The following is a 26,898-nucleotide window of genomic DNA, read 5'->3' on the forward strand; positions in this document are numbered from 1 at the left end:
ATCCATGAGGTAATCCATACATTTGTAAGGCTAATCCAAAGGTAGCAGAGCTGGAAAGCAGGTTACATTTCTATATTAAGAAAATATTTGATGTACTTCACTATAAGAGGAGGTGATTTTCTTCAAAAACACAAAGCAACAGCGAGCCTCTTTTAAAGAGATGGCAGGAAAATGCATCTTGACTTTGTGGTTGACCACACTGTGCCCCGTTGCCCATGCAATTTGTTCTAGTCAGTGACTTTGTTCTGCCCCGCACTGGTTAACATAGACTCCCAGAGCCCTACCCTGAGCATTTTGGGGAGAGTGAGAGCTACTGAGCGCTACCAACCGATTCCAGATGGTTTCCACAATGTAGGGCTCAGAGGATGAGCGCTGAAAAGAAGATTGATTTCCTTTGTGAAGTATGACAAGCCATGCACTAGAGCACAGCTCTCCAGACGCACAAAAGAGGCTCAAAAAAACATATTTCTACTTTTCTATTTTTTCATATCAATCAGCTTTGCAGTAAAACTACAGGCTACAGTGTTATGGTTTGCCTCTGGTCCCCCAAGGGACAAGATGTGTGTATTCGTGAATTTGCTGCTGTTTCCTTTTTCCAGATTTTACACCTTCTCCATCAAAGCTTTTCTGGTTAACTGTTTGTTCCATCTTTCTTCTCTGTTTGTTTATCATTTAAACTGTTTAGAATCCCAACTTGAATTTGCCCTATTGAAAATACAATCCATTATGTATTTGACTCTAAGTTTCTACAATTCAAAATCTATCTTGTTGGAGATTTTGTTTATTGATTTTGAAAATCAAAATCCAAGGTAACGATGCATTGGACCAACCAGCCATACTTGGTATATATTTAGAGGCCTACAACAACTTCATCCACAAGACTGTCTGCACTGTTACTTTCAACTTTACTCAACTTTACTTTACTTACCCTCTTTGCAGACCCTGCTCCGGGATGGCAGGAGAGAAAGCACTGTAAGCACACTTTACCTATCGCCTTCTAACATCGAGACAGGTCAGCAGATCATCTGTAAGGCCTCCAACAAGGCAGTCCCCAACGGCAAGGAGACCAGTGTCACCATTGACATCCAGCGTAAGCATACCACTTCTCACCCCCCTCCCTCCATTTATTACTTTCAGTGTCTTTGCCTTTTCTCTTACTCTTCAGTTTTCTGTTTAAGTTATTGCTTTTTGATGTAAAAAACAGAGGAAAATGTATGCTCATGACATCTTCTTACATGTAGAGGCGTGAAACTGTCAGACAGGCATACGTGACTAACACTCTGTAAACATCTGGGATTCATTTTAGGCTCTGATGGATATTTATAATTGGTTTACATTTTGCTTTCACATCATGTACAATAGGTGGGTGGGTGGATTGATGATGCATCACTTTTTTTTGTTCGCTATGATGAAATATCAAAGGAGCTGTCCATCTAACATGAATGGGATTGTCTTTTTTGGTCCAACTACCTGCCTGCTGTGGTGCTATGCAGACAGTCTCCACCACTTTTATTTCCTTGCTCATGCCATCAATCTTTTTGATGAGAGCATGCACAATTCCCCTTCTAAAATAGGCAAAGTAAGCCCAGCGTGTAAAACACATTCAGCCTCAATTGTCGAGGAATCTTTTTTCGATCAAGAACCGTTCACAGTAAGAGAAGGGCTCTGAACAAAGGGATTTTGCATCACTCACCCCTTCAACACCATTAAGTATGACTAATAAAGCAGAAAATGCTATTTAGAGAGCCAATATGACTGGCGGCTCCATTCTTTTCATTATGTACACCACAAGAGGCAAGCATGGCAAGAGTGGGCACGGCACGATCAGGCCAGCTCAGGCGCAGGAGTAAAAATGATTAACAGTTGTTAGTGTTTGCAACCTTTGCAGTTTGTCCTCGTCATTTTTTGCTACACAGTCAGAGAGGGAAGTCTGCCCACATGTAAACTGATTTGTCACCATGTATAATGATGTGTCTGTGATAAATGCTCGCCATCATAGCATCATCCTCGCTTCTGAATCTATGATTTAACCCAGAAAAATGAGTGCAGCAGATTTCTAATTAGCATTCCAAAATGTGCTCTTTACACAATTAAAGCTCCTGACAACATTTTTCACAGTGTGAGATCAAACTGAGCGACAGCAGAGACTAATTGTCGAGATTCAAATTGTCTCCCACAAGGCTTAGCCTCTGGTTTCCCTTGCTCCTTTTCACTCCCCCACCCCCTGCCTAGACTTGACAGGTAAAATGTTCAGCACTGTTCAGCAGAGCCTCCGGAGTTTGTGCTAAGATCCACTTCCAAATTAAGCTGCTCCTGAAATGAAACGTGCTGTAATTGAACTTTGATTCATTCATGTTGGGTATCAATTTGCTTAATTTCAATGCTGCCTAATTCGATTACAAGGTTTTTGGTTCAACAACAGCATCTGAAACACTGCATGTTTTTTAAACAAAAAATACAAAAATATAAGCAATGGTGCAGATGTTCACTGTATATGCGCTTTGAGCTAAACACGGAACTGTAAAGTGTTCAGACATGTGCACTAAACACTAAATAGAGGTCTACTGACATGTGCTTATGTATTCAGATTTCAATTGCATTTTCTGAATTGTAAACGAAGGTCTTTAGAGCTGTGTTTCCTGTGATTGTTCACATGTAAGTGTATGTTTGCTATCCAGATGAAGTGATAAAATTCCATTTACTATGATGATCTTGTGAGAATGGAGTTTTGTGAGGTTGGAAATACAGAAAGCACTTAAATTTGAATGCAACACACGTTGCAAAGAAGTACATGTGGTACCCAGTCTTTCTGTAACAATAAAAACAGACGAATACATGATGCAACACTGGCAAGGGGAACGGTAGCAGATAAAACTTGATGTCCATCTCTTTAAGGACCAGGCAGCATATGAAACAAGCCATCCACAGGCCATCCACAGGTCTGGATAGGACTGACATACACAAGTGATTCTCCTCTAAAGGCATTGCTGTATAGCAACCTAGTGATACATATTGATGGGAAGCTGATGTTGTTATACAGAGGAGGCAGCACACATAAGCAGTGTCCTAATTCAGGTGCTGGATCCTCCAAAGGGTGCAGCCTACAAAGGTGAGTCCTTAAACAATCTAAAGGCCAGTGTGAACCAAATAAGACTTCTAGATAATTCAATAATCTCCAAGAGTTTCATTAATCATTCATTAATGATAAAAATACAATAATAAACAAATCTAAATCCTATCATTGTGCAGTCAACAACCACTGTCGGGCAATAGAAGGAGACAGACAGGAGAGCATGTATTAACTCTGTGGAGCAGGACAAACAGAAACTGAACCTCTGTTTCTTCTGCCCACTATACTTCTCTCCTAGTGAGCCTTTCTCAGAGAAGGTGAAAGCCATCACCCTACCTATCAAGGCAATAGTTCCTTCAGGCACTACGTGTCAGCTTGTGAAATGAATGTGACAAGACCATCTCTTTTTTACAATTGTGCTTCAGCGTTCCTTCTATCCAGCAGCAAGAACCAGTCACATGTCAGGATGTAACAACAGTGGTTCATACCAGTTGGAAGTGTTAAATGCTTCTAGAACTAAATATGTAGCCAGTAGACAGGCCAGTACTAATATACAAAATGTTCAGCACAAAATGGTTCTTGTTAAGTTGGAAATCATCAAACATTTTCCTGTGACTTCTATCACACTGAAGTCTGTTTGTGTGCTACTTAGTTTTGGTTAATTACAACTTAATGCCATTCATGTTCACATGTTCATCACTCAACATGTAGATGCACTCATAAACTGTAATAGGCAAAGAGTTTTCAACTGTGAATGACAGTGTAGTTTAGTTGTGCACGTACTTTCTGTTCTGTGATTTACAATGCTGTGAACAACAAAATGTTGCCTTCATCTGTGGATCTATATTCTTTGGTCAAGATAAGCATACTAATGATAGTGAATTCATCATTGAATTTGTCATTTGGTACTGCGGGTGCCAACAAAAAACTCATTAGAAATATTAAAACTGAAAAAATCTAAACCCAGAATTTCTAAAGGTAGTGAGTGAAGTTGGTGTTTTTCCTGCCGTGACACATACTAAACATGAACAATTGCCATCCACGTATGTAGAGCTATCAAACTTTACATTTAAATTGTGAATTATAATTTAAATGTATGAATTGTCTTGTTTCCATGTTTAGATAGATAATTAAAAAGGGTGGTTAAAGTTTTTGAGAAAAAAAGGCAAAATAATGATAAAAATAATTGTTATCAATATTTTACACATAAATTTGATGCCAAAAATAATTGAGTTTTCCACACATGTAAGAATTGTCATAATTGGTTGCCATGTTTAATGCAAATAATAAATTCCATAGATGTCATGTTCCTTTGCATGCCTGGCAAACACATGTTTTATAAGTGGTGCTGCAATGTGCCCTGGTCCCGTAACCAAGATGGAGGGATTAATGGCAGTCTATGGTGAACAGATGCTATTAGCCTAAGTGTGACCCTGGTGAGGCTTGGATACAGTAAGTCACTGAGGCTAGACTGTTCTGATCTAAGTACACTTTTCCCAGTTCAATTTGCCATGCTAAAAAGTATATTTGATTGATGATTCCAAAGTATACAGTCATATGAGCTTCAAGCGTCATTTTGTTTTCCTTTTCCTAATTTGAAGTAGGAAATTATGAGTGGACAGCTTTTGAATACAGGGTTAATGCTTTAAAAACTTTTTTGACTAGCTCTGTATTGAACGCACAGAGATGAAATTGATATTGATGCTCTCATCTAACTCTCAGTAAGACAGCAAATAAACACATTCCCCACAGTGGCTGTGCATTGCTGAAACTGTGGATAATGTTCACTGAGCATTTACACTCTCTGAATACATGCTGGTATTTCTCATTGCATGTCTCTTTGTGTGTACGTTCCAATATTAAGAATTAAAAGTCTTATTTATTTTCCTGCCCAGAGATATCCAATAACTGTATTAGTGAGATAATATTAATGGCAACAAAAGTAATTAAAATCTTCTCAGTCTGTCTGACCTTCTCAACATTTCGTATTCCGCTCACCTCTTAGATTAGGTGCCCTTTTTCTCTCTGCTCCATCCTTATAGCAATCCAAATGAGAGTAATCTAAACACAACCCAGCACATTGCTCTACAGCTTAAACTAGCCTAGAATCCAATGCATTTTACAACAGTATTTTATTTTATCATCACTTTAATGCTCATGATTTACATCCACCTCAGCATTTTCTTTCCCACAGAAGTTCATACAGAGTTATCTGACCTAGGGTTAGACAAATTAGCATCTAAATACAGTATGTACTGGTGATGTTGCCAAAATGAGAAGGATTTAGAGCTAACAGAGTTGATTCAGAAACCTGGATAGACTGCTGACTTCAGTTGTCCATACCAGTCCATTAGCAGACTGTAATTATTTGATAACAGAGGGGTGGCTACCCTCTGATGCCGTTTTTTTCCAGCAACATGACTTAACTTGCATTATGCCCTTTGGACTTTAATCAGTAAACTACCCTACCCCCGGCATAAAACCACTGCAGTGGAATATGATGCCACAGTTTCATGTCCCGCTGAATCTCACTCATCACACAACTTAAAATATTTCTCAAATATTTTCTAGTCCAGCTGCATATCTGCAGAACATTGCCCCACATTTCAAACACGTAGTGGGAAATAAATGCGCTAGGGACGAGCCAAGCCAAGGTTCTCCATGTGTTTGCATTGCAAACAAGCTGAGCCATGTGGGAGGAAAATGAATGCCATTTGTTGAGACTAATTAATAAAGAACATGCAGATGTGCAATTGGGGAGGATTTGTTTCTGGTAGCAGCTACATGCTCTCCCTGCTTAATCAAGCAGATAATGGCAAATTCATCTGAAGGCAGAAGACAGAATTTGAAAGTGAGATGAAGGAGTGTAAGGATAAGGGGGAAATAAAATGCTCAGGATTTTGTGAACATTAGATTAAGCTCTAATGATGCTGCAATATGGATTTATCTCATGTGATCTCATATGTTATTGTTTGCTGTGTGAAAACATTTCTAAATATCACACATCCAGTGCCTTGAAGGTCTATTTGATGCTCTAACCTAAGCTTTATCTACTATCTTTTGATTGGATCAGTAACAAAACGTTGATGCACATGCACATATGTAGACAGAGGGCTGCAAGGAATGCAGCATTCCTGATTGGAACTGCTGTATGAATAGCAGAACATCTGCCTTCATTCAACTGAGTAAACTGTTTGCTGTTCCATGGCTGAATATCCTATAATCAATATGCTGGACCTCGGGTTCTCAGTCAGTCTGTTCTCCCCTCAAGTACTCCACTCAGCCAGCTACAAGAAGGTGTGCCCATATTGCTAAGGCTATAAGCCACAAGCGGATGGCCCGCACACAGCTTCCCCATTCTTCAGAGACAGCCGACACTCCTGGAGTTTGAGGCCTGTCCTCCTGGATAACAGCTGTTTACGGTGACCCGGAGAGACTGGAGATTGAGCTTTAAGAAAGGGGAAAACTATTTATGTTGGCACTATTTTCAGGAAACAGAGAGAAGTAGGAAGATTGTTCCAAAAACACCATCTGGTTTCCACTTTGAACTAACCAATCAAAAACTATCCGCCAACTATAATAATACCCCCCCCCCCGCCATTCATCCTGTTTTCACTAGCGCTCCGATCAGTCCTACTATCCCCGTTCCCTCCCTGTGACTCTCTTGACGAGTCTGAGGACTTAACCATATCAAATATCTATGTGCCATGATGCCTCTAATTCAGTTGCTCAGCAACTTATGCATTTATACATCAAAGTGGCAATGGACTTCTTTATTAAGTAGATGTCTGTCATATATGAAGGGTCAAAGGTTAGGGAAGTGACAGTCTCTGAGTCACACCCAACGCCCAGACTTGACAGCTATTGCTCCCATGGCTGTCTTTGCTTGTATTTCTTTGGGGAGATGGAACTATTCAACAAATTGCTCGTCTGACTTAGAAATAGATGGAAAGTCATCATGACATTACCTCTTGCTGAGAGGCACAGGGGTCTTTTTTTTAAGGGAGGTGAGTTTTTATGCCTCAACGATTTGAAAAGGACATTAGTTAGTAACCAGACTGATAGTAATGAGCATGTATGTCCTTAGAAGTCTTTTGGCGGTAAGACTAAAGAAAAAGGTTGGCGTGATTGAAAAGTAGAGTATAGGAACACTTTTAGTGAAAAAGACTTGTGAATTTGACTTGTCCAATTAGTGTTTACACATTTACTGTCTATTAGCACAGATACCACCTCCAAATCTTTCTTCTTGTGTCTGCATCTCTCTTTACTCTCCAGCTTCTTGCTGGATTTTATTACCACCTCCACCACTGCCACATCTGTCATTTTGCCCATAAGGTTCCCTCTGCCCACATTTTTGTCCACACAATTAACCAAGCACTTGCAATGCTAAAAACCCCTGCTGGGCAGCTAACACTGCTGCTAGAAGCATGGATAGGTTTCCTGTTTTATTATAACACACACCCACATGCCCTTTCATATGCACACATACCCCTTTAACATGTGCCTACACATGCAAATACACAGACAAGCAGTTGGCTTCTCAATACCTGGAGAGGCTTGCTGGTTCATTGTGGCATTCAGTCTTCCAGGATCCACAATGTTGTTGTTTTCTTTACTGGCCTGGGGTGAACTGGCACAGTTGGAGCTCATGGATTTGAAGGTGGTACAGTGGTTGGTGAGGGGTGGGGGAAACACTCTAGGAGGGAAATAAGTCTGCTGATTGGGAATATGGTGTGTGTGAGTAAGGAGGAATACGGCACCTGGACCACCCCCTTCTTTGGGGCTTTGTGGCAGCTGAGCCAGCCCAGAGCATCTGCACAGCCACAGGGTAAAAAAGCAGTTTTCCTACCCTTCATGCCCCCCCCCCACACACACACACACACAGAATCACTCTCCATTGGCTTCTCCATGACTTCATTACAGCAGTGTTTGTGTGCTTCTTTAATTCTGTGTGGATGTCGATTCCCAACACTGCTCTTCATCCACATCTAACACAGTCCCTGGTTAGTACATTAGTATTTTGAACACAAAGCAGATATACTTAGTACACCTTTAATACAGATGGCTGCACCAGCATCAAGCCCAGAACCAGCTATTTCCCGCTGTGACTAATGTACTGTCCATGATGCCTTACTAGTGTGCTACTGGTACCACAAAATGACACAAAACTTGAGTCTGTGGAAGTGACATCTCAGAAAATAGTTACCTATTATGGCCATAACTGACTTGGTCATAATGTAAAATGTTTTTTTTTCTTCTTTTTTCAGTATTATTTTATGCTGTTAAGGTAGAGTCAAATATTAATTATGAATATATATGAATTCACACTCATATTCAGTGCCAACCGTGTCAAAACCTTTAGAGAGTTAAAATGAGAAAATAAAAATGTGCTCCCATCAAGCAGAATGTGAAAATATTTGGATTCATTGAAAGCTAACTCATAATTTTTGTAATAGGACCCCTCCCTACACCTGATTTTCCATAAACATTAGAAATACACTACCGGCCAGCTGTAGGTCAGATGGATAAATTTTCCCTTGCTGCATTTGTAGCTCTGAATAAAATATACGAAACCTCTTTTTAGAAACCTTGACAAAAAAATAACCTACTTGAAATTCATTGTCTGAGTCTGTGGGGTTTGTTTCACATGGAACAGGACTGATATGGAAATTACACGTATCTTCAAAAAGAATCCCACCTTTGTCAATTAGGATAAATGAAGTTGTTTATTAAATTTGCATTATCTGTATGCATGTTATTCTAACAACTGTTTTAATTATACTGTATCACTGAGGTTGTTTAATTGCAGTGGATTGCACTATAGGCTACTCACTATTTGTCATTGCCAGTAATTGCCATTTACTGAAACTCATTATCAAGTCAAGTTTTCCTTTGATTCACCCCTTATAACGTTGCTAATGAATTAATGAGAATAAAGATAGGATGTTCTCTCCCACACCTGTGAAATACACTTCAGGAACTGGGCCTAGACCCCTAGGTGGGTGGCAGTAAGATAAAAAATAGGGCTTCAAATTATTCAGGAGTAATTGCCTATTATTTAGGAGAAAATTCTGCCAAAAACTGTGATAAACTGTCAAAACTGTAAGTGCTACTACAGTGTATTGTAAAATAAGCCTTATACAGAGACTTGTTTTAAGTGGAGCATATTTACCTACAATACTGTATGTGTCATACAGCTACATAAAAGGATGTCAAATCAGTTTTGGGTCCCTTACATAAACCTGAGAATTTAATTTCCCTGTTTTCTTTTTAGGTTGCATGTTTTCTAAAAAAAATGTATAAGGCCTCTATTTAGTTTTCTTTGCAAAAATTTGTGCCATGTTTATTTTTGGAACCTTACAACATAGTTTGTCTCTGGGTTACTGTTACTGTCACTACAGGATGTTTGAGGACAGCATGATATAAAAAAGCAGGGCATTTGTTTGTCATCCATGCGTGTCATTTAACACAGCTACAGATTCATACATGTCATGAATTTTGGATCTGCAAATAAGGACGAGGTCAGGTGACCTTTGTCATCATGGTAACAAGTTTGGATAGGTTTAGGAAAAGAACATGGTTTGGGTTAAAATAAGTATATTAAGTTAAATACATAAGTTACATTACATAGGTAAGTTAAAATAAGTCATCACTGACTTTTGTTTTCACACAGGAAACAAACAGCGGCCTCCTGGGTGACAGTTCTGTTTGTTTGACTCCTATACCCTTCCACATTTCATCCCTAGACTGACTTTTTTGCTCTTTATAATACGTCACTTGAAATTTGCAGTTACAGTCTAAACGCAAAATTACATGCGAAAAGTTAAAAAGGCATTGTGATAACAAACAAAAATTACTTAAGACATTGGTGTGTTATTCATATTGGGCTGTTGAGGAGGCTGCCAGTTCTGTAATTGGTTGTTTCTGTGTTTTTTAGATCTCCCCCATGTCAATCTCTCAGTGGAGCCTCAGCCTGTTCTGGAAGGAAACCTTGTGAAATTCCACTGCTCTGCAAAGGCCAATCCTCCTGTCACACTCTACAGGTGAGACCATAGAAAAAGAAGTGTTTCTAGAGCACACGCACAAGTCACAAATGAATGATCCTGTAATGTACAACAGAAAGAAAATGTGGTAAAATGAACGTTAAATGAGATCTTCTCTAATTAGAGTTACTGGTGGATAATGTGTTTGCAAATTCAATCAAAATGAACACTTTTTCACTTGATACCATTGCCAGACGCCTTCTTATGATGCCATGACACCATTATATCTGCCCGTTATTTAACATTATGAGAAGAACAACAATGAAACACTGTCATGCTGAAATTTTTAATGAAAATACACCTCAGGAAAATCATTGGGGAAACCTTGTCATGTTCCACTGGGTTGCACCAAAGCAATGCAGTGCTTTGTTGCATAGCTGTTTGGTTTGTGGTCATATCATCTCCCTTGAAGCTGGAAACTTAATGTGCATGACATCTGATGAAGCTGTCAAGATTAAAGCTTCTAAGATTGGGCTGTGCTCCACAGTGTACAATAGAAAGGCAGGTTTCCCCCCAGGTGTCGGCTGTTTTTATGTGTGTGTTATACAGTACTGGTTGAATTTGGCATTTAATTTTGTTTTATTGTATTTTATTTTATTTTTGAATGACTTCAATATTCCAAAAATGGGAGAAGATAGAAGCTCTATTGTGAGGAAGGATGAAAACACAAATCTTCGCTCTCACAAGATTTGGTCATTTATTAAACATAACCAAGACTCTGAGAGTCACTCTTAGGATTTAAATATTTCTTAAGAATTAAACTCAATGCAGATTAAACAAATCAGAGTTAATTAAAAAAGCCACAGAAAAACAAAGAAAAATATACTTTATTCTGATAAAAAAAAATTCAACAAAATGCAAACAAAAGAGCTATTTGATGGGCCCATCTTATCACACATCATTCCTAATGCGATGTGGAATGAGGGATATTTCTGAGCAGTACATAGAGACCTAAGTGTGGTTAGAACCACTATTGGCTTTTCTAAAGTTCCAAAGACACAATTGGGAAAATAATGTATTTGGGAAATATAATAGCATTACAAAAATGTTCTTCAGTGACTGCCAGAGAAAATCAATTTCCAACTTAAAGATTACCCTTCATAATGTGGGTGAGTCCCATCCAGTCTTTATTTCATTTTCAATAAGTTTGCTTACAGTTTTGAAAACATGTTTTTAGTGAGGGTTGTTGACAAAAAAAAGTAATTTCAGTTCATTTTAACTTTAAATTGTAATAGCAAAAAATATGTGAGGCTTTCAATGCTGAAGCCTCTGTACGCAAAAAACACATTTGCACGTTTCCTAATAGTGCATCAATACATGTTTGGATGACATTTTACTTGACCTTTTACATACAGGTATTCAACAACCCTATTATTTATTACCATAGAGCAGAGGTCACTAATAGGCGGACCGCGGTCCGGATCCGGACCCAGCCGCCGTCCTCTCCGGACCGCCGACCTACAGCCCATTTATTATTGAGACTTACTACCTCGTGACGGAGCGTTTCTATTTTAACCCGCGCAGCTTTTCTAGCATTTACTGTACTGGTTTAGAGGACCAGGAAACTCACAGACCAATCGCATGTGCTCCAATCGTCTCATGTGACGCTGCTCAGCCAATCAAATCTGTGCATACCGATGCTTGCGAGTCCGCGAGATTCACCAGAGACGTTTTGGAAACACACCCGAATGGAGGAGACGAAAGATAAAAGAGATTTCACATGACTTTTAATCAAGAATGTACAGATTTTTACATGTACATTCCTCCCACGGGCAGTTCAAAACCAGAATATCTCATAGATCTCCAACATGCTAGCTGGAGCTCACGTTTCTCACTGAACAACAGAAAGTAGGAAAGTGGTAGCTCTGTAAGAGGAAATGAAAGAGAAGAGGAGGCATTACAGCTGTTCATTTGTTATGATGTGTTGAGTGTTTATTATAAAATTGGTTAAGACTACACTTCATCACTTCAAGCTACACTTTTTATTACATTTTTTCTAAAAAATTTGGCACTTTACTTAAATTTAGAATTTATTATTTGAATAGTTATTATTTATTATCCCTCCAGTTTGATGTGAAAACTGACTATTATTTGATTTCACAGTCCGTTGTTGACTAAAAACATGTGTTGATACAACTATAGGTTATAGTACTGAATGATAACGCAAGTTCGTCGTTTTGATGTTCCGGACCTTTGCTTCAGGAAATTTTCTCTAACTAGACCTCTTTGAAATCTAATTGAATACCCCTGCCACAGAGAATGTTGATATTCAACAACAATATCAACAACAACAATTTCTGCAATATCTGTGCCTCACACCATCGTTAAGGTTAGAAAAAGATTGTTTTTATGGCAAGCTATGGTTAAGGTTACTAAAACATTTGGTTACCGTTAGAGAAAGGTTGTGGGTAATAGTTTAAAAATATCATTTTGAAACTTGCTTGTTGGATCGTGAAGGGACACAAACTGCATTCCTACATGACAGTCATATGTTGATATCCAAATTCACAATCCCACTGAAAAATACAGTTGCAGATTAAATATAACCTGGCACATATCAAATCAAGTTCAACCAAAAAGAAAAAAGAAAAGGCAACAAAATAGACAAATTAATTGGTATACAAAAAAGCCTTCCTTTTGACAACAATTGGTATACAAAAAAGCCTTCCTTTTGACAACAAGAGAATCAATTTTGCATTCGTTCTCACTACATCTGTAGCTGTGATGAAACAACAAAATGGACAGTAATTATTCTCTAAAAATCCTGCGTCGCTCTCTGGAAGTATAATACTGAAGTGGTTTGTCAAGAGGTGGTTTTCTGTGTGGGAGGTTTTAAAAATCCGGCAAAAAGTAAATGGAATGAAATCGATAGCAAAGGGAATTGGTCAGCTCTGAATCTTGTAATGTTACTGGGAAATGAAATGGATGTACAACACACTCACAGGTGGCAAAATAGAGATGTTGCCTTTTTGATGGATTCTGGCCTTTTGAAAAAAAAAAGGAGCAGGGAGGGCAGTGATATTGTGGAAAACAAAGTTTGTATTTGATTGTGTAGGTGCACAGCATAGACAGGACGTCTATTGCACCTGCAAAGGGATTTCACCCCCATTGTTATGAGGCCAAATCAATGCTAGAATCAGACTTCTCCCCAGGGGATCAAACACTAAGATACAATGGCAGTTGAGATGAATTTTTCTTTTAGTTTTAGAATGAAAAAAAGGTTGGAGGTTGAAGCTAAAAGAGACTAAAACTTCCACTTTCCCACTATGTAATTTATTTCTCCCCTTCTCTCTCCTCTCTCTCACTTTGTCTCTGCTGTCTGGCTCTCTGTCATTGACCCAATCCACTGTGGGATTAAATAATATCCACACCGACTAATAACGTTTGATACTTCAAGGTTATACTCTCCACCAGTTCTCCAGTTTCATAGTCTCCCATTTAGATTTATCTGCAATTTATACAAGTGCTTCAGGACTCTGTGCACCGTTGGCGTTCAAGGGATTTTTGGGCCTCATAATGCTTGCCTGAGAGGCTTTGACTAGGGAGAGCCCCCCACAAATTCCCCCTCTGGAGAGCAATATCACAGAGGAGAGCAGGAAGCTGGTCAAGCAGTGTGGGGCCATTTTTCAGTGCTAATACACTCTGTCTACTCCAGATCAGATACGGCACAAGGACAGAGTAGTTCTTAGACGGATGGCCTCTTTTCCATCCCCAAGTGAGCCATTCATTCCCAATGTGCACAGCACCACTTTTCCATCCTCCAATTCAATGGACACTTGAGACACAGACCCAAGATAGTGGGGGCAGTAGTCAAAGGCATGGTGCTTTCTGCTGCCTACACCCCCCCGTGATTGTCCCACCAATAAATCTGACTTTAAACCTGAAAATTGAATTAGGATATATTTCTACATATACCTGAACCCTTTCCAGAAAGCAGCTCAAGGGGACAGTAGAGAAGGAAAATGTCAGGGCATTTGGAAAGGACTTTGTGTGAAGGCGCCGGTTGGAAGATAAGATGAAAGTGGGGCTGAAAGTGAGAAAGAAGTAAGAGTAATGGGCATGTGTTTTAGTCCGCTCTCAGGGAATCAGCACTGTCTGAGAGGGACAGACGAGTGGGTCGGAACATCTTTATGACTGTTTATGATGATGGGAGGGCTAACTGGCATATATCACAATCACTCAGCCACCCTCTGATGAAGACACAGAGGGTTTACTCAGATCCAAACAAGAACCCACCAGAGAGTAGAGAAAGAATAATAAACAAGGCAAATCAGGTCCCTCGACTGCACATACAACCATGCACAGAGTGATAACAAGACCCCCCTCCTTTCCATGGCACTGCAGCAAATAACATCCCAATCCTCCTCACACTTATACTCTCAGTGTTGCTGTTGTTGCTACTGCTGGATTGTTTGTTTGCTTTTGACTGACAGCACAATCACCATACCTTCCATCTTTGCAAACCTTGGAGGTAGCTAATTGATACATGCGACTGTCTGTTTCTGGACAAGGCTACCATTCCCTTCAACATTCTTATGCCTGCTTTAGCTGCAGCCAGCCATACTTAAAATGTGTGAAAGTCATTTTATAGTGTCACTTTATTTAAAATAATAAGTGCCTCAGTGCAACACCTGAAATCTAATTGGTTCAGTAATTTATGGCTTAGATTAATGTGCACCGTTACTGCAAACACACAAATCAATGCCACCCTGACGAGATGGAAATTAATCTGAAAAGTTAGGACTAAAGATAAAAACTCTGTAATAACCCCAGAAAGTTTGCCACTACTCTGAACAGTTAAGGAAAAATACTAGGGATATCTAACACAAAAAGTCCCCAGAATACCCCATTAAATTGGTTCTTCCTGACTTTTTTAGGTTATCCCCAACTTTCCGGGATTATCCCTACTTTGTTTTCAGGTTGAATGGCACAGCCGACATGTCACTTGTCTTAATTTTAAAATAAATAGTATACATATTTGTACTTATCTGTACAGCTTACATACTATCTAATTCCTCTGTAATTTATGTCCATCAAAATCAAACAGCTATTACCAAACCTGCATATTTATTTTATATGCAACCGAGAATTCAACAGTCATCAATTTCAATATGCATGCAAGTGAGAATGAAACTGCACTGTGCTGTGCTTAACCATGCTGATAATAACTGTGGGGCCTGATTTACTCTGGGTCTAGATGCTGATGGCACAGATACCTGCCTAATTTAATTGTTACTGTTTTATTGCTTTAATCACATTCAGCAAATACAAAACTCTCCCCCCTTCCACGTCTCCTTCATCCTCCGCTTCCATTAACGGCAGACCTATTTATCTGTATAACTGTATTAGCTTATAGACCCATGCACACACAAAAGCACACACCTTGTACGCACGTGTGCTTACACTCATAGACACACAGACAGTGGAGTGTACAGGACTCACACCCTTTGTCTGAATCAAATCCCTGAATAGGATACAGCAGTGTAAAGTGAGTCAGCTATTGAGTAAGCGTGTACTGGCCCTTCTAACCTCCCAAAGGGAATGCAGGTGTTTGTGTTACCCTGGGCAAGCTATGTTTAGACATGAGTCTTGGACAAGGCCCAGCACACCAACGGAGCTCCTATGCTCCCTGCGGACGACGGCATTCTGTCTCCCCTGTCAAGGGCTCCCATACCTGGCAGCCCCAACCTCCACTCGGGAGCAGCCGGCTGCCCAAACATCTGTGCTTACCCCGTTACAACTCCTACAGTATGGGCTAGTAATGCTTGTTTGGAAACAGTCACATTTTGACATATATGCATCACTGTTGTCATCATTATTATCACAACCATCACCTGTGAATGACAGACCAAGCTCTCCTAAAGGTAGCTGTTTCAGGGCTTTTAATCATAAGACTTGATCTTCATCAGCAGATGGAGTTTGACCCAGTTGTCATAGAAATGCAGATGTTTGAATTAAATTAAATGAATCAAGTTGTTGCGTGTAGGTTTTATAGCTGCCAATAAAAATTTATCCAAAGATGGCAGCCATCTCACAATCTTAGCAAAAGGAAATGGCTGACATATTTTCATGACATTGTGTTACCGAATTAATAAAGACAAATCCTCCACTTTGGAGATGTGGTCCCATTAAGAAATGAATATATTTAAATTTTCACATCTTCGGAGCACTTTTTACTATTTGTTAACTGTTTGTTACAAGCTACATAATGGACCCCGAGGAGTGATTGTTTTGTCAGCTGCTGTTTCCAAGAGCCATGAACTCAACCTTTAAGTGCTCTGGAAGAAAATGGAAATTTTAAAAAGTGGTATTATTCCATCTGCTGGTGAAATTAATCTTATATGACTGAAAACTCCAGAACAGTTATTGAATTGACCTTCGGGACAGATTGTTTTTTCAAAGCCAAGAGCAAGAGTGAACTTTGAAACTCACCACCAGTGTAATTCATGTCATGATCAGCATCGTCATCTTGTTGTCATCGTCGTCGTCGTCGTCAACATCATCATCCTTATCATCATTATCATTGTTGTCATCATCCTAATCATGGTCTTGATCATGATTACCAGCACCGTCACCAATGTAATTAATATCATCGTCATCGTCGTATAAACAGCAGTGGAAACATTCATAATGGTATTCATATTCAACGACACACTGCTATGAACATCAACAGTCATCCTCATTAACATAATGGTTTTCATATTCTTTTAATTTTTCAATATGTAGCAAACACTTGATTTCCTGTGCTAATATTTTGGGGATATGATGTTACCCAAAGAATGAGAATATAAAGTGTGTATACTCTATTCTGTCCCAAGGCTATCTAGGGTATGCATCTGTTTATACCTGCTGACACACACAGACACTGCCTACCTATATCACCCCTGGATCAGACAGGCCAAAAACACCCGTCTGCCCTATTTTCAACATTTTTGGAAACACAGGTGTAGCAGAATCATTGTCACACAAGAACGCAACTCTGAAAAGATCTACTGCTGTAAAAAGAAAAAGTCCCATGAAGCTCAATTAGAATTCTGCTTCACTTCACTTACCGATTGAATGAGGTAATCTGTTCTCATTTAAATGATAGCTTTTCAGTCAAGCATGGGCCAGCTTAGTCATGGGAAACAAATGAGTTCCCTATCCCGTGAAAACTGCTCTCAGTACTGGCAGGAATATAAAATGGAGACAGGCTCCGGTTCCGTTGTCATTGTTTTCATTTCCACATCAGCATGCAGCCACATCTCTATTGTGGAGGATGGCAGCGTTTAGATGCGTGATACATTGTGTGTCCCACAGCACCGTCTAAATTTTCCAAAGACACCCAAGACATTCACAGATGCCTTCACCTCACTTTTATAAATGGGCCTTGTCTGTTGTAACAGCAGAGAGCCATCCACACCATGCAGAGCGAGACACCGCTGCCTGTGACATCATAAAAGCCTCACCTAAACACGAGGGGAGTGTCAGTATCCCTGTCAAAGAAGCTCATCATTCACAAACACAAACAGATGTTCTTTATGTGATCCCGTGTCAATTTATTAACATCAGCTGTGTGTGTAATACAGTATGTGTCAACTAACATCTTCATAGGTGGGGGCAGCTACCCATTTGTCATTCTGTGATTTGTTTTCTTTCTGGCACTCTGTGCTGCGCTCTCTGCCTGGTGTAATGAGGAACGTGCTGTCTGCTCCGAGTCGCCAGGGAGCTTGTCACAGCATGGAGGGCTGCCACAAAAATATGCTGAAGCCAGCACAGAAAACCTGCCCCAGAATGATGATTTATTCACACAAAAGAATGCTATTGACACAAGGATGTGTGAAAACCTGTCTCAATGCCTTTTCCCCTTTTCCTTCTTTTTTCATTTCACACCGTCTCTCTTTTCTCTGCCTTCTAATCCTCTCACCAGGTGGGCCAAAGGAGGAAGTATAATCAAGGAGGTCTCTGGAGACACATATGAGGTTATTGTGGACCACTCCTTCTTTACAGAACCTGTTTCCTGCGAGGTTACCAACCCTCTTGGCAGCACCAACATTAGCCGTAATGTTGATGTCTACTGTGAGTATCTCCTTAAGCAATACTGCATGCCTTTCAGTAATGCCAGCAACGTAATAATGCATGGTTATGGATTTTTACTGTCTTGTATATTTTGACACTGAGCTCCAAGAGCTGGTGCCACCGCAGCCGATGCCTCATTTTGGATGTATTGTAGACAGTTAATGGTGTTTATTTCAACAGTTGGTCCTCGCATGGCAGCGGAGCCTCAGTCCTTGCAGGTGGACCTTGGATCTGACGCTGTGTTCAATTGTGCCTGGACAGGAAATCCCTCTCTTACCATAGTGTGGATGAAGAGGGGATCTGGAGTGGTGAGTATACTGAGTTGCACTGCTACCAAGTATGATTTTTTTAACAGTCACACACTGTGGCTTACAATCCAGGCTAGACTGGGACGAAAAATTGGCCCTGGTATTTTTGGCTTAGCCACCCAGTAAAATATCCTTGTGGTCCCCTTAAATATGTGTACTTACTATTCCTACAAAAACAATGCCAAGATTATTTTTACCTTCATTAATTGAATTAATCATCATTCATCATTGAACGCACAACATCCATGCGCCCTCCCTCAGTGTCCCTGTTTGCCTGCATGTTACTCCCCACTTACCGCTTCAACTACATCCTCTTGGTCACTCTGTTCCTCGGCTTCCCGTTCACATGTCTGCTTCTCACATGGCCAGCCATCTCTCCTCATTCCACCTGTGCCTGTATGACAAATGTTTGGCTCTGAGCCAGAACCACTGCATTGGACATGAGATGCAGAGAGAACAGAGGAGGAGTTGTGGGGCTAGCCCATTAAGAGATGTGATTGGGCCAGCCTGGTGTCACTGTAGAAAATGGTGCCCCTAGGTGTGCTGGCCAGATAATCAGTCCAGTGCTGCTTACAATAGATTCAAAGCTGCTTTTCCCTAATAAAGCATGTATTTGATGCATTCTATGATTCCAGGACCTCTGTGACCTATATGGAGTACTTTGGGCGGTTATTTTATGTCAGAGCCATGTGTTTTGAAATGTCCATTAAAACCTAAGATTTTTAGGCCATTTTAGCCCAAGCCTCTATGTGATCTACTCTCACATTTGATCCACAAATTCAGTTTCATTTCACCTTTCCTTTTGTCAACATCAAAGGCCAAAGCCAACCCATTTTTTCCACTGAGCCCAGACCCTAAATTGGATTTTAATAATTGAGGAGAGGTGCCCTTTAAGGTATTATATGTGCCACGTGCTGCCTTTTTTTCCCATAGCACTGCTTGTTGCTATCTCAAATGCGAAGATGCCTTTGCTGTCATTGCATTTGATGATCTTTGACTTTTTTGCCGTAGGTTCTTAGCAACGAGAACCTCCTGACACTGAAATCCGTGAGACAGGAGGATGCTGGGAAATATGTTTGCCGTGCTGTGGTCCCGCGTGTAGGAGCAGGGGAGAAGGAGGTTTCTCTCACTGTCAATGGTAAGCTGTATCATTGATGTCTTTCACACAAATAGGCCCAGATGCACACCCACAAAGTTGTCAAATGCATACACATACAAGTGTGAGTCTTGAGGTCTGGGGTCAATGGCAGCAAGAAGAAAGCAATTTGTCACAGGAGTCAGAATTCTGCCTCCTCTGTGGTTTACAAAAGCCTTCTGTCTGTAAAACTTCCAACTGAATATGCAGCTTTATTTCTCTCATGTAGTCTTTTTTTTTAGTACAGCAGTTTCTCAGAGACACTGTTAATTTTACCAGAGCAGTATAGCAAGACTGACAAGCCATGAAACACACACACACACACACACACATACACAGTATACAGCAAAAGGATGCGGTACATAGCTTGCCCATGCAAATTAATTTTCTTAACTAAGGTAATGGGATAAAACAGAGCTGTTTCATCTTCTGTGATCATTTTGAAACCTAAAAAGCAATAAATAAAGAATTTCAAGATATGGTCACACATCTCATAAACAGGTGAAATTTACTGAAATGCTAATTATATTCTGCATGAGTCAGAGGGAAGCTGCCTTTTCTGAGGCGCTGAGTAACTAATGAATACCAGCCTTGGTGGGAGACCTGGCAACTCTCAAACAAATGACTTCATTATCAGTGCTTGATATTCAGGGAGCATGCCTCAGTGTGGCAGAGGTTCCCTAGTTGTGGAATTGTGGTGCATGTCTCTCATTTTCACCATGTCCATCTGAGAGAAACCTGGGCACAACAAAACAACCCCCCCACCCCCCCAAAAAAACAGACGGTTTTCAGAAGCTGGTGCGATGATGTTGACTTAATGCTGACAGTGTACCATTGCACATTCCAAAAGCTAACAAAAGAGTTTGCCTGTAAGCAACACTGGTGCTGATTTTGGGATGAAGATACATCAAGTAGCAAACAGTGTGTGTAAAAGGTTCTTTTGAAAACCCAGACGTTAGCTTTGCATATCAGAGAGAGTGGGATACCAGTATTCCCTCCAGCACAGGATCAGAACCATGACTTTCTATGCACTGCATCAAGCCCAGCTCCCCCCAACACACATCGATCTCAGCCAGGAATTCAGCTGAAATCAAGGCAGAAGAGGCGTGAGAAAAAATCATGACTAATTCTATTGTTTCCAATTCTGTGGAAAGCAAGCTATACTGGAATCCTTTCTGTAAACAGAATACATAATATCCAAATGTAGCAGTTTCTTTTGATGCATCTCTTTTCTGCTCATTTTACGATTGTTTTGTTTTTAAAAATGATGCCATGATAGAAAGAAGATATTGTTTTAATAAAGATTATAACACGACTCAACTCTGAGCACACTGGGAGACAGACAACAAAGCTGGAATTACGTGTTTGTCAAGTCTCTATTTAGACTTCATTCAAGCAAAGTCTGGATGTCTTCTAGCCTTTTTATTTGTTCATATTCTTCCCCTCTTTTGTCCTGTCTTCAACCTCCCTGCCTGAATTGGTATTTGACATTCAAAAGCCTCCTTCGTTTTTACCCTTCTAAATAATTGAAATTCTTCTCTTTTTTTCAATGCCACATGAGAATCTTGAGTCATTTCTTGCCCTGTCCTTAAGGCAAATCAGATTGTCAAACTTGTGAAAGTGCAAACAGTGTAGTTGAAGTGAGGGCATGTGGGGGGCTCTCTCCTGAGGTTCACTGATTGTCTTATGCCATTGTCTTAACTAGGGACCTGCACAGACATTTCGGTAGGCAGGGGCTCAAGTGAAAAAAAAGAGCATCTTTTTAAACAAGACAAATATATTAACTCAACAACATTTTTACTTTTCTACAAAATAATCAGTTCACACAGAGACCACGGCCTTCTTTAGTATTCACCAGGTTTATCACAGGAGCAGGCGACAGCAAAGGAAACTATGCCACAATGTGCATGTTTTCTATGCTACTAGTTTCAAGTATATATTTATGACATAGTTTCATTAATAATTTGGCAATAAATAGTTTCAATTCTTTTGGTGTTATTGGAATACATAATACTTCACATAAATCTTCACACTAAACAGTGGCATTGGGCTGCAGGTAAATACTTTTTGTTTCACAAGCAAGATGCCAAATGAGCAAAGATAACCTTCAGCTTCACACAGCCAAGCAACAGAATACTGAATTGCCTGAATACATTAATGTATTGATCAAATACTTTATTATTGTTTCTATTATATTACATTTACCATGCACACGCATGCACACACACACACACACACACACACACACACACACACACACAATTACTGATGGACATGGACTTAGTTTCACATTTGAGGGAGGCTGTCTGTATTATATAAGGATCTATCAGCATACAACAAACTAATAGAATGGAGAGTTATTAGATGAGGAGCCTACCATCAAAACTATGAAGTTACTCTTTAAGGCACTTTTTCATGGAGTGGTCAATTTTGAGACTTTGATCTATTTTGCTTCCATGTCTTCTTTTTACAGTAATGGAAATAAAACTTCAAGAACACACCTTTAGATGTTGGTTTTAAGCCTAATTTTTTAAGCCCTCGGTCTATTTTCATCTATAGATTTATTGTCTATTTACCAAAACAAGCTAATCTGCATATTTACACAGAACATTTCAGAAGAAAATAGCCGGCTCTTGATGTAAGTCATTAACTGGGGAAGTTCTGTGGTGATATACTTTAGTTATTTTCTTTATCCCATTCACCTGCAGTGACTTAGTAGTTAACGCCTAATTTGCATATCAATGTGGCGATTGTGATGACGTTATTAGACACAAATGTTACTGTGTTCACCTGTAGTGTCTCCATCAGGTTGTAGCTTGTAAGGCCATGAGATATTGCCTTAGCTAAACTTCAGCTAACTTATTACATTAGCTCAGCTCATGAGTCATACATGTTAGCAAGACACAGGCCTAGGCCTATATTGTCTTCTGTTTAATTAGCGGTAAACTCGAGGCACTGGTAGTTTAGTCTTTTGTTCATCACCACTCACCTCCACACAAGCCAAGAAAAACACTGCTGGGAGAGAAGCTGGAGGGGCTGCTGTCTGGCTGCGTGCTGAGCTCTGGTTGCGCAGTGAGATGCGGAGCGAGCGAGAGGGAAAGAGAGAAAGAGAGAGAGGGCATCAGAACTCCGAAGTCTCATCTTCCGACCTGATAGCCTATTTAGATTTTTTTTTTTTTTTCCAATAAATAAATTTGTTTGACAGGGAATGTGTTGCAAACAGGAATAAATATACTGTATATTCTTTTATTTAAATAAATAAATAAATAAAAATAAAAAAGCATCCCACTTTCTCTTGAAGAAGAAAAAGAGCAGGTGCTGAAGCCCCTCTTGATGTCTATGTGTGCACGTGACTGGTCTCAACTGCAGATGAGTGTGAGCGCTCCTTACCTCTCTCTTCAGCCACTAAACCTGACATCACTGACAGTCAGCAGGACTCGGTTGATTCTGACAATGTATTACTAACATAAGGGATGAGTAAGTTTCTGGGGAAGACGACCATGATACAGTAAATATCAGGCAATGCTGTGCATATTTAGAATATTCATGATGCGATGGTGTCTACTGCACATTTAAATGTTTCTTTGCTGTTTGTTTTCTCTGCAGTTATCCCCTGATTCCTTAATGCCATCATTTAAATCACGTGTTTATAATTTGTCATTCCCTCTGTTTCGCTCCTCTATGCTGTTGTGTGTCACTGGCTCCCTCTGTGGCATACCACATAGACATGAGGATTCATGCTTTCCCTGGGGAAGAATGTAATTTAATTATAATCAAACAGCTAGCAGGGGAGACAGTTTGTGTTTTAGTCACTAATGGATACATATTGCTTACTCTAGTCAAACATTTTCAGAATGGAAAGCTCTTTAGCATTTCATATGTGGCCATCATGTGGCTACATATACAAAGGGAAGCTGTACTCACCCATGCATGTGATTATTTAGAGCATACAATATATATACATGTTTTTTTCCACAAGTTATCTCATGTGCTTGGAAGGATTTAGCTTCTGTAAGTTCCATATGATAATGCAAATATTTTATATATGTCCAAAAGTGTCACTAGATCTGTACAGTAAAATTGTGTTTGTGTGTATGTCTGTGTGTCAGAGCAAAGCATTATATCTGTAATGACACACATACAGTACTTGGGCAGCCTAGGGAGAGAAAGCCCATTAGTGTGAGGGTTGGAGAATACCCCAGTATCCCACAGAGCACTGCTTAAAATAAGTATGTTAGTTACATAAGTAAAGTTACATAACTTGAGTTACGTACATAAGTTTAAAAGAAATCAAACTTGACTCTTGGGTAAAAGGGTGTTTGACCCCATCCAACCATCTCAAAGTGAAATTGTACATTCAGCATCCTTCAAAAGTTGCAAATTTGCTTAAAGCACTAATTGTGCTTGAGAATAAAATTATCAGTGTTTCTGGTCTGTGCCATGTGTACTGAGTTATTACTGTAAATGTATTTCACAGTGAGACATGAAGACAGGATGGCTCACACTGCATGCTAGAAAAGAGCAGGGACAAAATACAAGCTGGTCCCTGCTGTAAAGATGCATTGAGCCAAAGCACGCACATGTGGTGAGGCTCTCAGAGCATCCAGGGTAGTAAGGTGTGTATTTTTGCAGAACCTAAAAATGATGTCTACCTCAGCTCACCCATTAGCAATAAAATTATGACGTTTTTTGTTATTGTACTATTGGAGAGGAAGCCAACAATCTGATCTGCAAGACCATGACATTGTGGGGGTGGAGCTGAAGTCTCTGGCGGCGGTGTCAGAAAGGAGGATGCTCTCCAAGTTATGTGTCATCTTGGACAATGTCTCCCACCCACTTCATGGCATGCTGGTCAAGTTCAGTGCAAGACTCATTCCACCAAGATGCACCACAGAGCGCCACAGGAAGTCATTACTGCCTGTGGCTATCAAACTTTTCAACTCTTCCTTCAGAGTGTCAGACACTCTGAGTCAGTAGACTGGCCCTTTGAAATATTTTACCCCTGTCATCAATTGAAACCACATAATTTGTTTATTTATTTATATTTCATTTTACAGTAAAATCATTTTGTACAATAATCTAACTGTGCAACCATGTCCAATTTACCCTGTGGCTCAATAATGTATTTCTGATTCTAATTCAGATGTTGGCAGTAAAGATTCTCCCCCGGAGTCACATATAGTATATAGACTAGCAATGTAGATAAGATTTAAAGTTCTTAATTTCCATTGGAGCAAAATCCTTATGGAAAACATGTATACATGTATACACAATTTGTTTGCATCATCAAATGTTTAAACTAATATGTGGCTATGTATTTGCATCTCAAGCAAAAAATATGCATCAAAAACTAAAGTTGGTGTATTTCATTCAACAAAATTGTTAAAATAGTAAAAAATAACCAAATCTGGTTGCCAGCTTCAACATATAAACAGGATCTTCTCACCATGGATTTCTCCCAGAGGAAAATGTGGCCACCAGTGACCAGTATTCTTCTGTTTCAGTTGGCCTGTAGCTGTTGTGCGCTCTCTTTTATCAAACAATAAAACAGAGAAATCAAAAGAGCTGCGTTGAGGTAGCAAGCAAATGTCAAGCTATTGTTCAAAGTCGATGCCTCAGTTTAGGAAGGAAACGTAAGCCCTGGCCTTTTGACACCCACACAGATATTGTGTAGTCAGATAGCAATGTCCACTCCAGAGTTAACACCTCCTCAAATGAATGAGCGAAACATTGTGCCCAACATTTTGATTACCTCCCCTGCTGCTAACATTGATGTTGTAGTGCCACCCACCTTCCCGCTACCAATGTGTTTGTGCTCTGATCACAAAATGTGAGTAGCAAACACGTACACACACACACACACACACACACACACACACACACACACACACACTTTCAACCCAGGCTGAGCCGGTGAGATAAAGCTATCTAATTATATTCCTCATTTGCAGTTCTGATCCATAGAATAGATCCTCCCCAGCCACTACCACCAGCCTTTAGCAGCCTGCAAGCAATTGATCATGCTGTGTTTTGAGCTCATACAAACCACATACTTACGTTTCATCTCCTAATCACAAGTGCATGCACACTGCACATAATAATGTCCCTATATTAAACATAGCACATTCATACTGTATGAATACTACCATGTTGTCAAACCAGTGAACAGCTTTCAATAATTTATTCTTTCTTAAATTGTCTGCAGCATTCATTCTGCAGCAGTAGCAGCCTTCCAGCATCCTCCAGTAGCATACCAAGACGCCATCTGGCAAAGTCTCATTAAAATGCTAATTCATTTTAATAAGAGACAGGTAATAAACTGCAATTATGTATCGTCAGAGAGATGGGAGAGCACGGGAGTTTGAGGGAAGTTGGCGGAGAAGCGAGTTGTCTCACTAATCAAGAAGCCACCTCACTTGCAACCCCCTTAAACCCACATTCTTAACCTTAACCATCACAAGAGACGTGCTTAATGTTTGATTTTAACAGCTTTTTAAAGGGAAAATTTTCAGTTTTCAATTTATTTTCAATTTACAGATTTTCAACCAGCTTTGTATAATCACAATGTGGGTAGTATATGCAAATGAATGTTGCAATGTTTAACTTCCAACCAATACTGCCTGCACCCAGAGGTCCCCGTTCATTTGCAGGCTCCAGGGCTGTTGTTTGAACCACAGACTGTATAATCGTGTTTTTTGTCTGCCCGTCTCCACCCTAACCCTAACCTCTGGCAAAAGGCAATGTTCCTGTAGATATGGAAGAAAACTATTTTATTGGTGCATTCAGACATTCAGAGCTACATATATGAGCCAGAATACAGTGTGGCAGAATTACGGCATATGAAGGAGGAAGATGCCACCACAGCCGAGAATCAGGCACCGCCAGGGCAGAGATGCCCCATGCCAGAGACAACTGGTGGTGCTGCAGCGGTAAATGTGCACCACTGGAAACAGAAGTTGAGTTGTTGTGCATTAAACCAAAGCTTTGGGCCACAAATGGATGGGGAGTGCTTGTGACATACTTTAGGACACTGAAAAGAAACTGGAAAAAACAACCAAAGCCAGTGGGGTGAAATGGACGTCTGAGCATAGAATAAGTGTGACAGTAGTTTTTGTAACTAGCACGGCAATGTTACGGTGTGAAAACAAGTTCGTTACCCGGCAGGGCCTAATGTTTGTAACTTTGACTGACTGTTTGTAGGAGCTGGGGAAGTTTGGGAGTGGGATTAGCCTTGGAAAGAAATGGGCCCAGTGCATTCTGGTTGTTGTAGGTTTTCTGGAATAC

The 26,898-nt window shown here is 40.0% G+C and overlaps 1 protein-coding gene across 1 annotated transcript in view; it reads left to right on the forward strand.

Moving 5' to 3' along the window:
* The window catches only part of kirrel3b (kirre like nephrin family adhesion molecule 3b), a 164,552-nt gene that overhangs the window by 123,520 nt on the left and 14,134 nt on the right, over positions 1-26,898 (forward strand). Inside the window, 5 exon segments of the mRNA XM_038693603.1 lie at positions 940-1,090; positions 10,008-10,113; positions 18,023-18,171; positions 18,352-18,479; positions 19,491-19,617. Coding sequence (XP_038549531.1) covers positions 940-1,090; positions 10,008-10,113; positions 18,023-18,171; positions 18,352-18,479; positions 19,491-19,617 — 661 coding nt within the window.

This window comes from Micropterus salmoides, unplaced genomic scaffold (genome assembly GCF_014851395.1).
Source record: "Micropterus salmoides isolate LMB-PRFRI ecotype aquatic unplaced genomic scaffold, ASM1485139v1 Ms_hic_scaffold_3, whole genome shotgun sequence".
NCBI classification, from domain to species: Eukaryota; Metazoa; Chordata; class Actinopteri; order Centrarchiformes; family Centrarchidae; genus Micropterus; species Micropterus salmoides.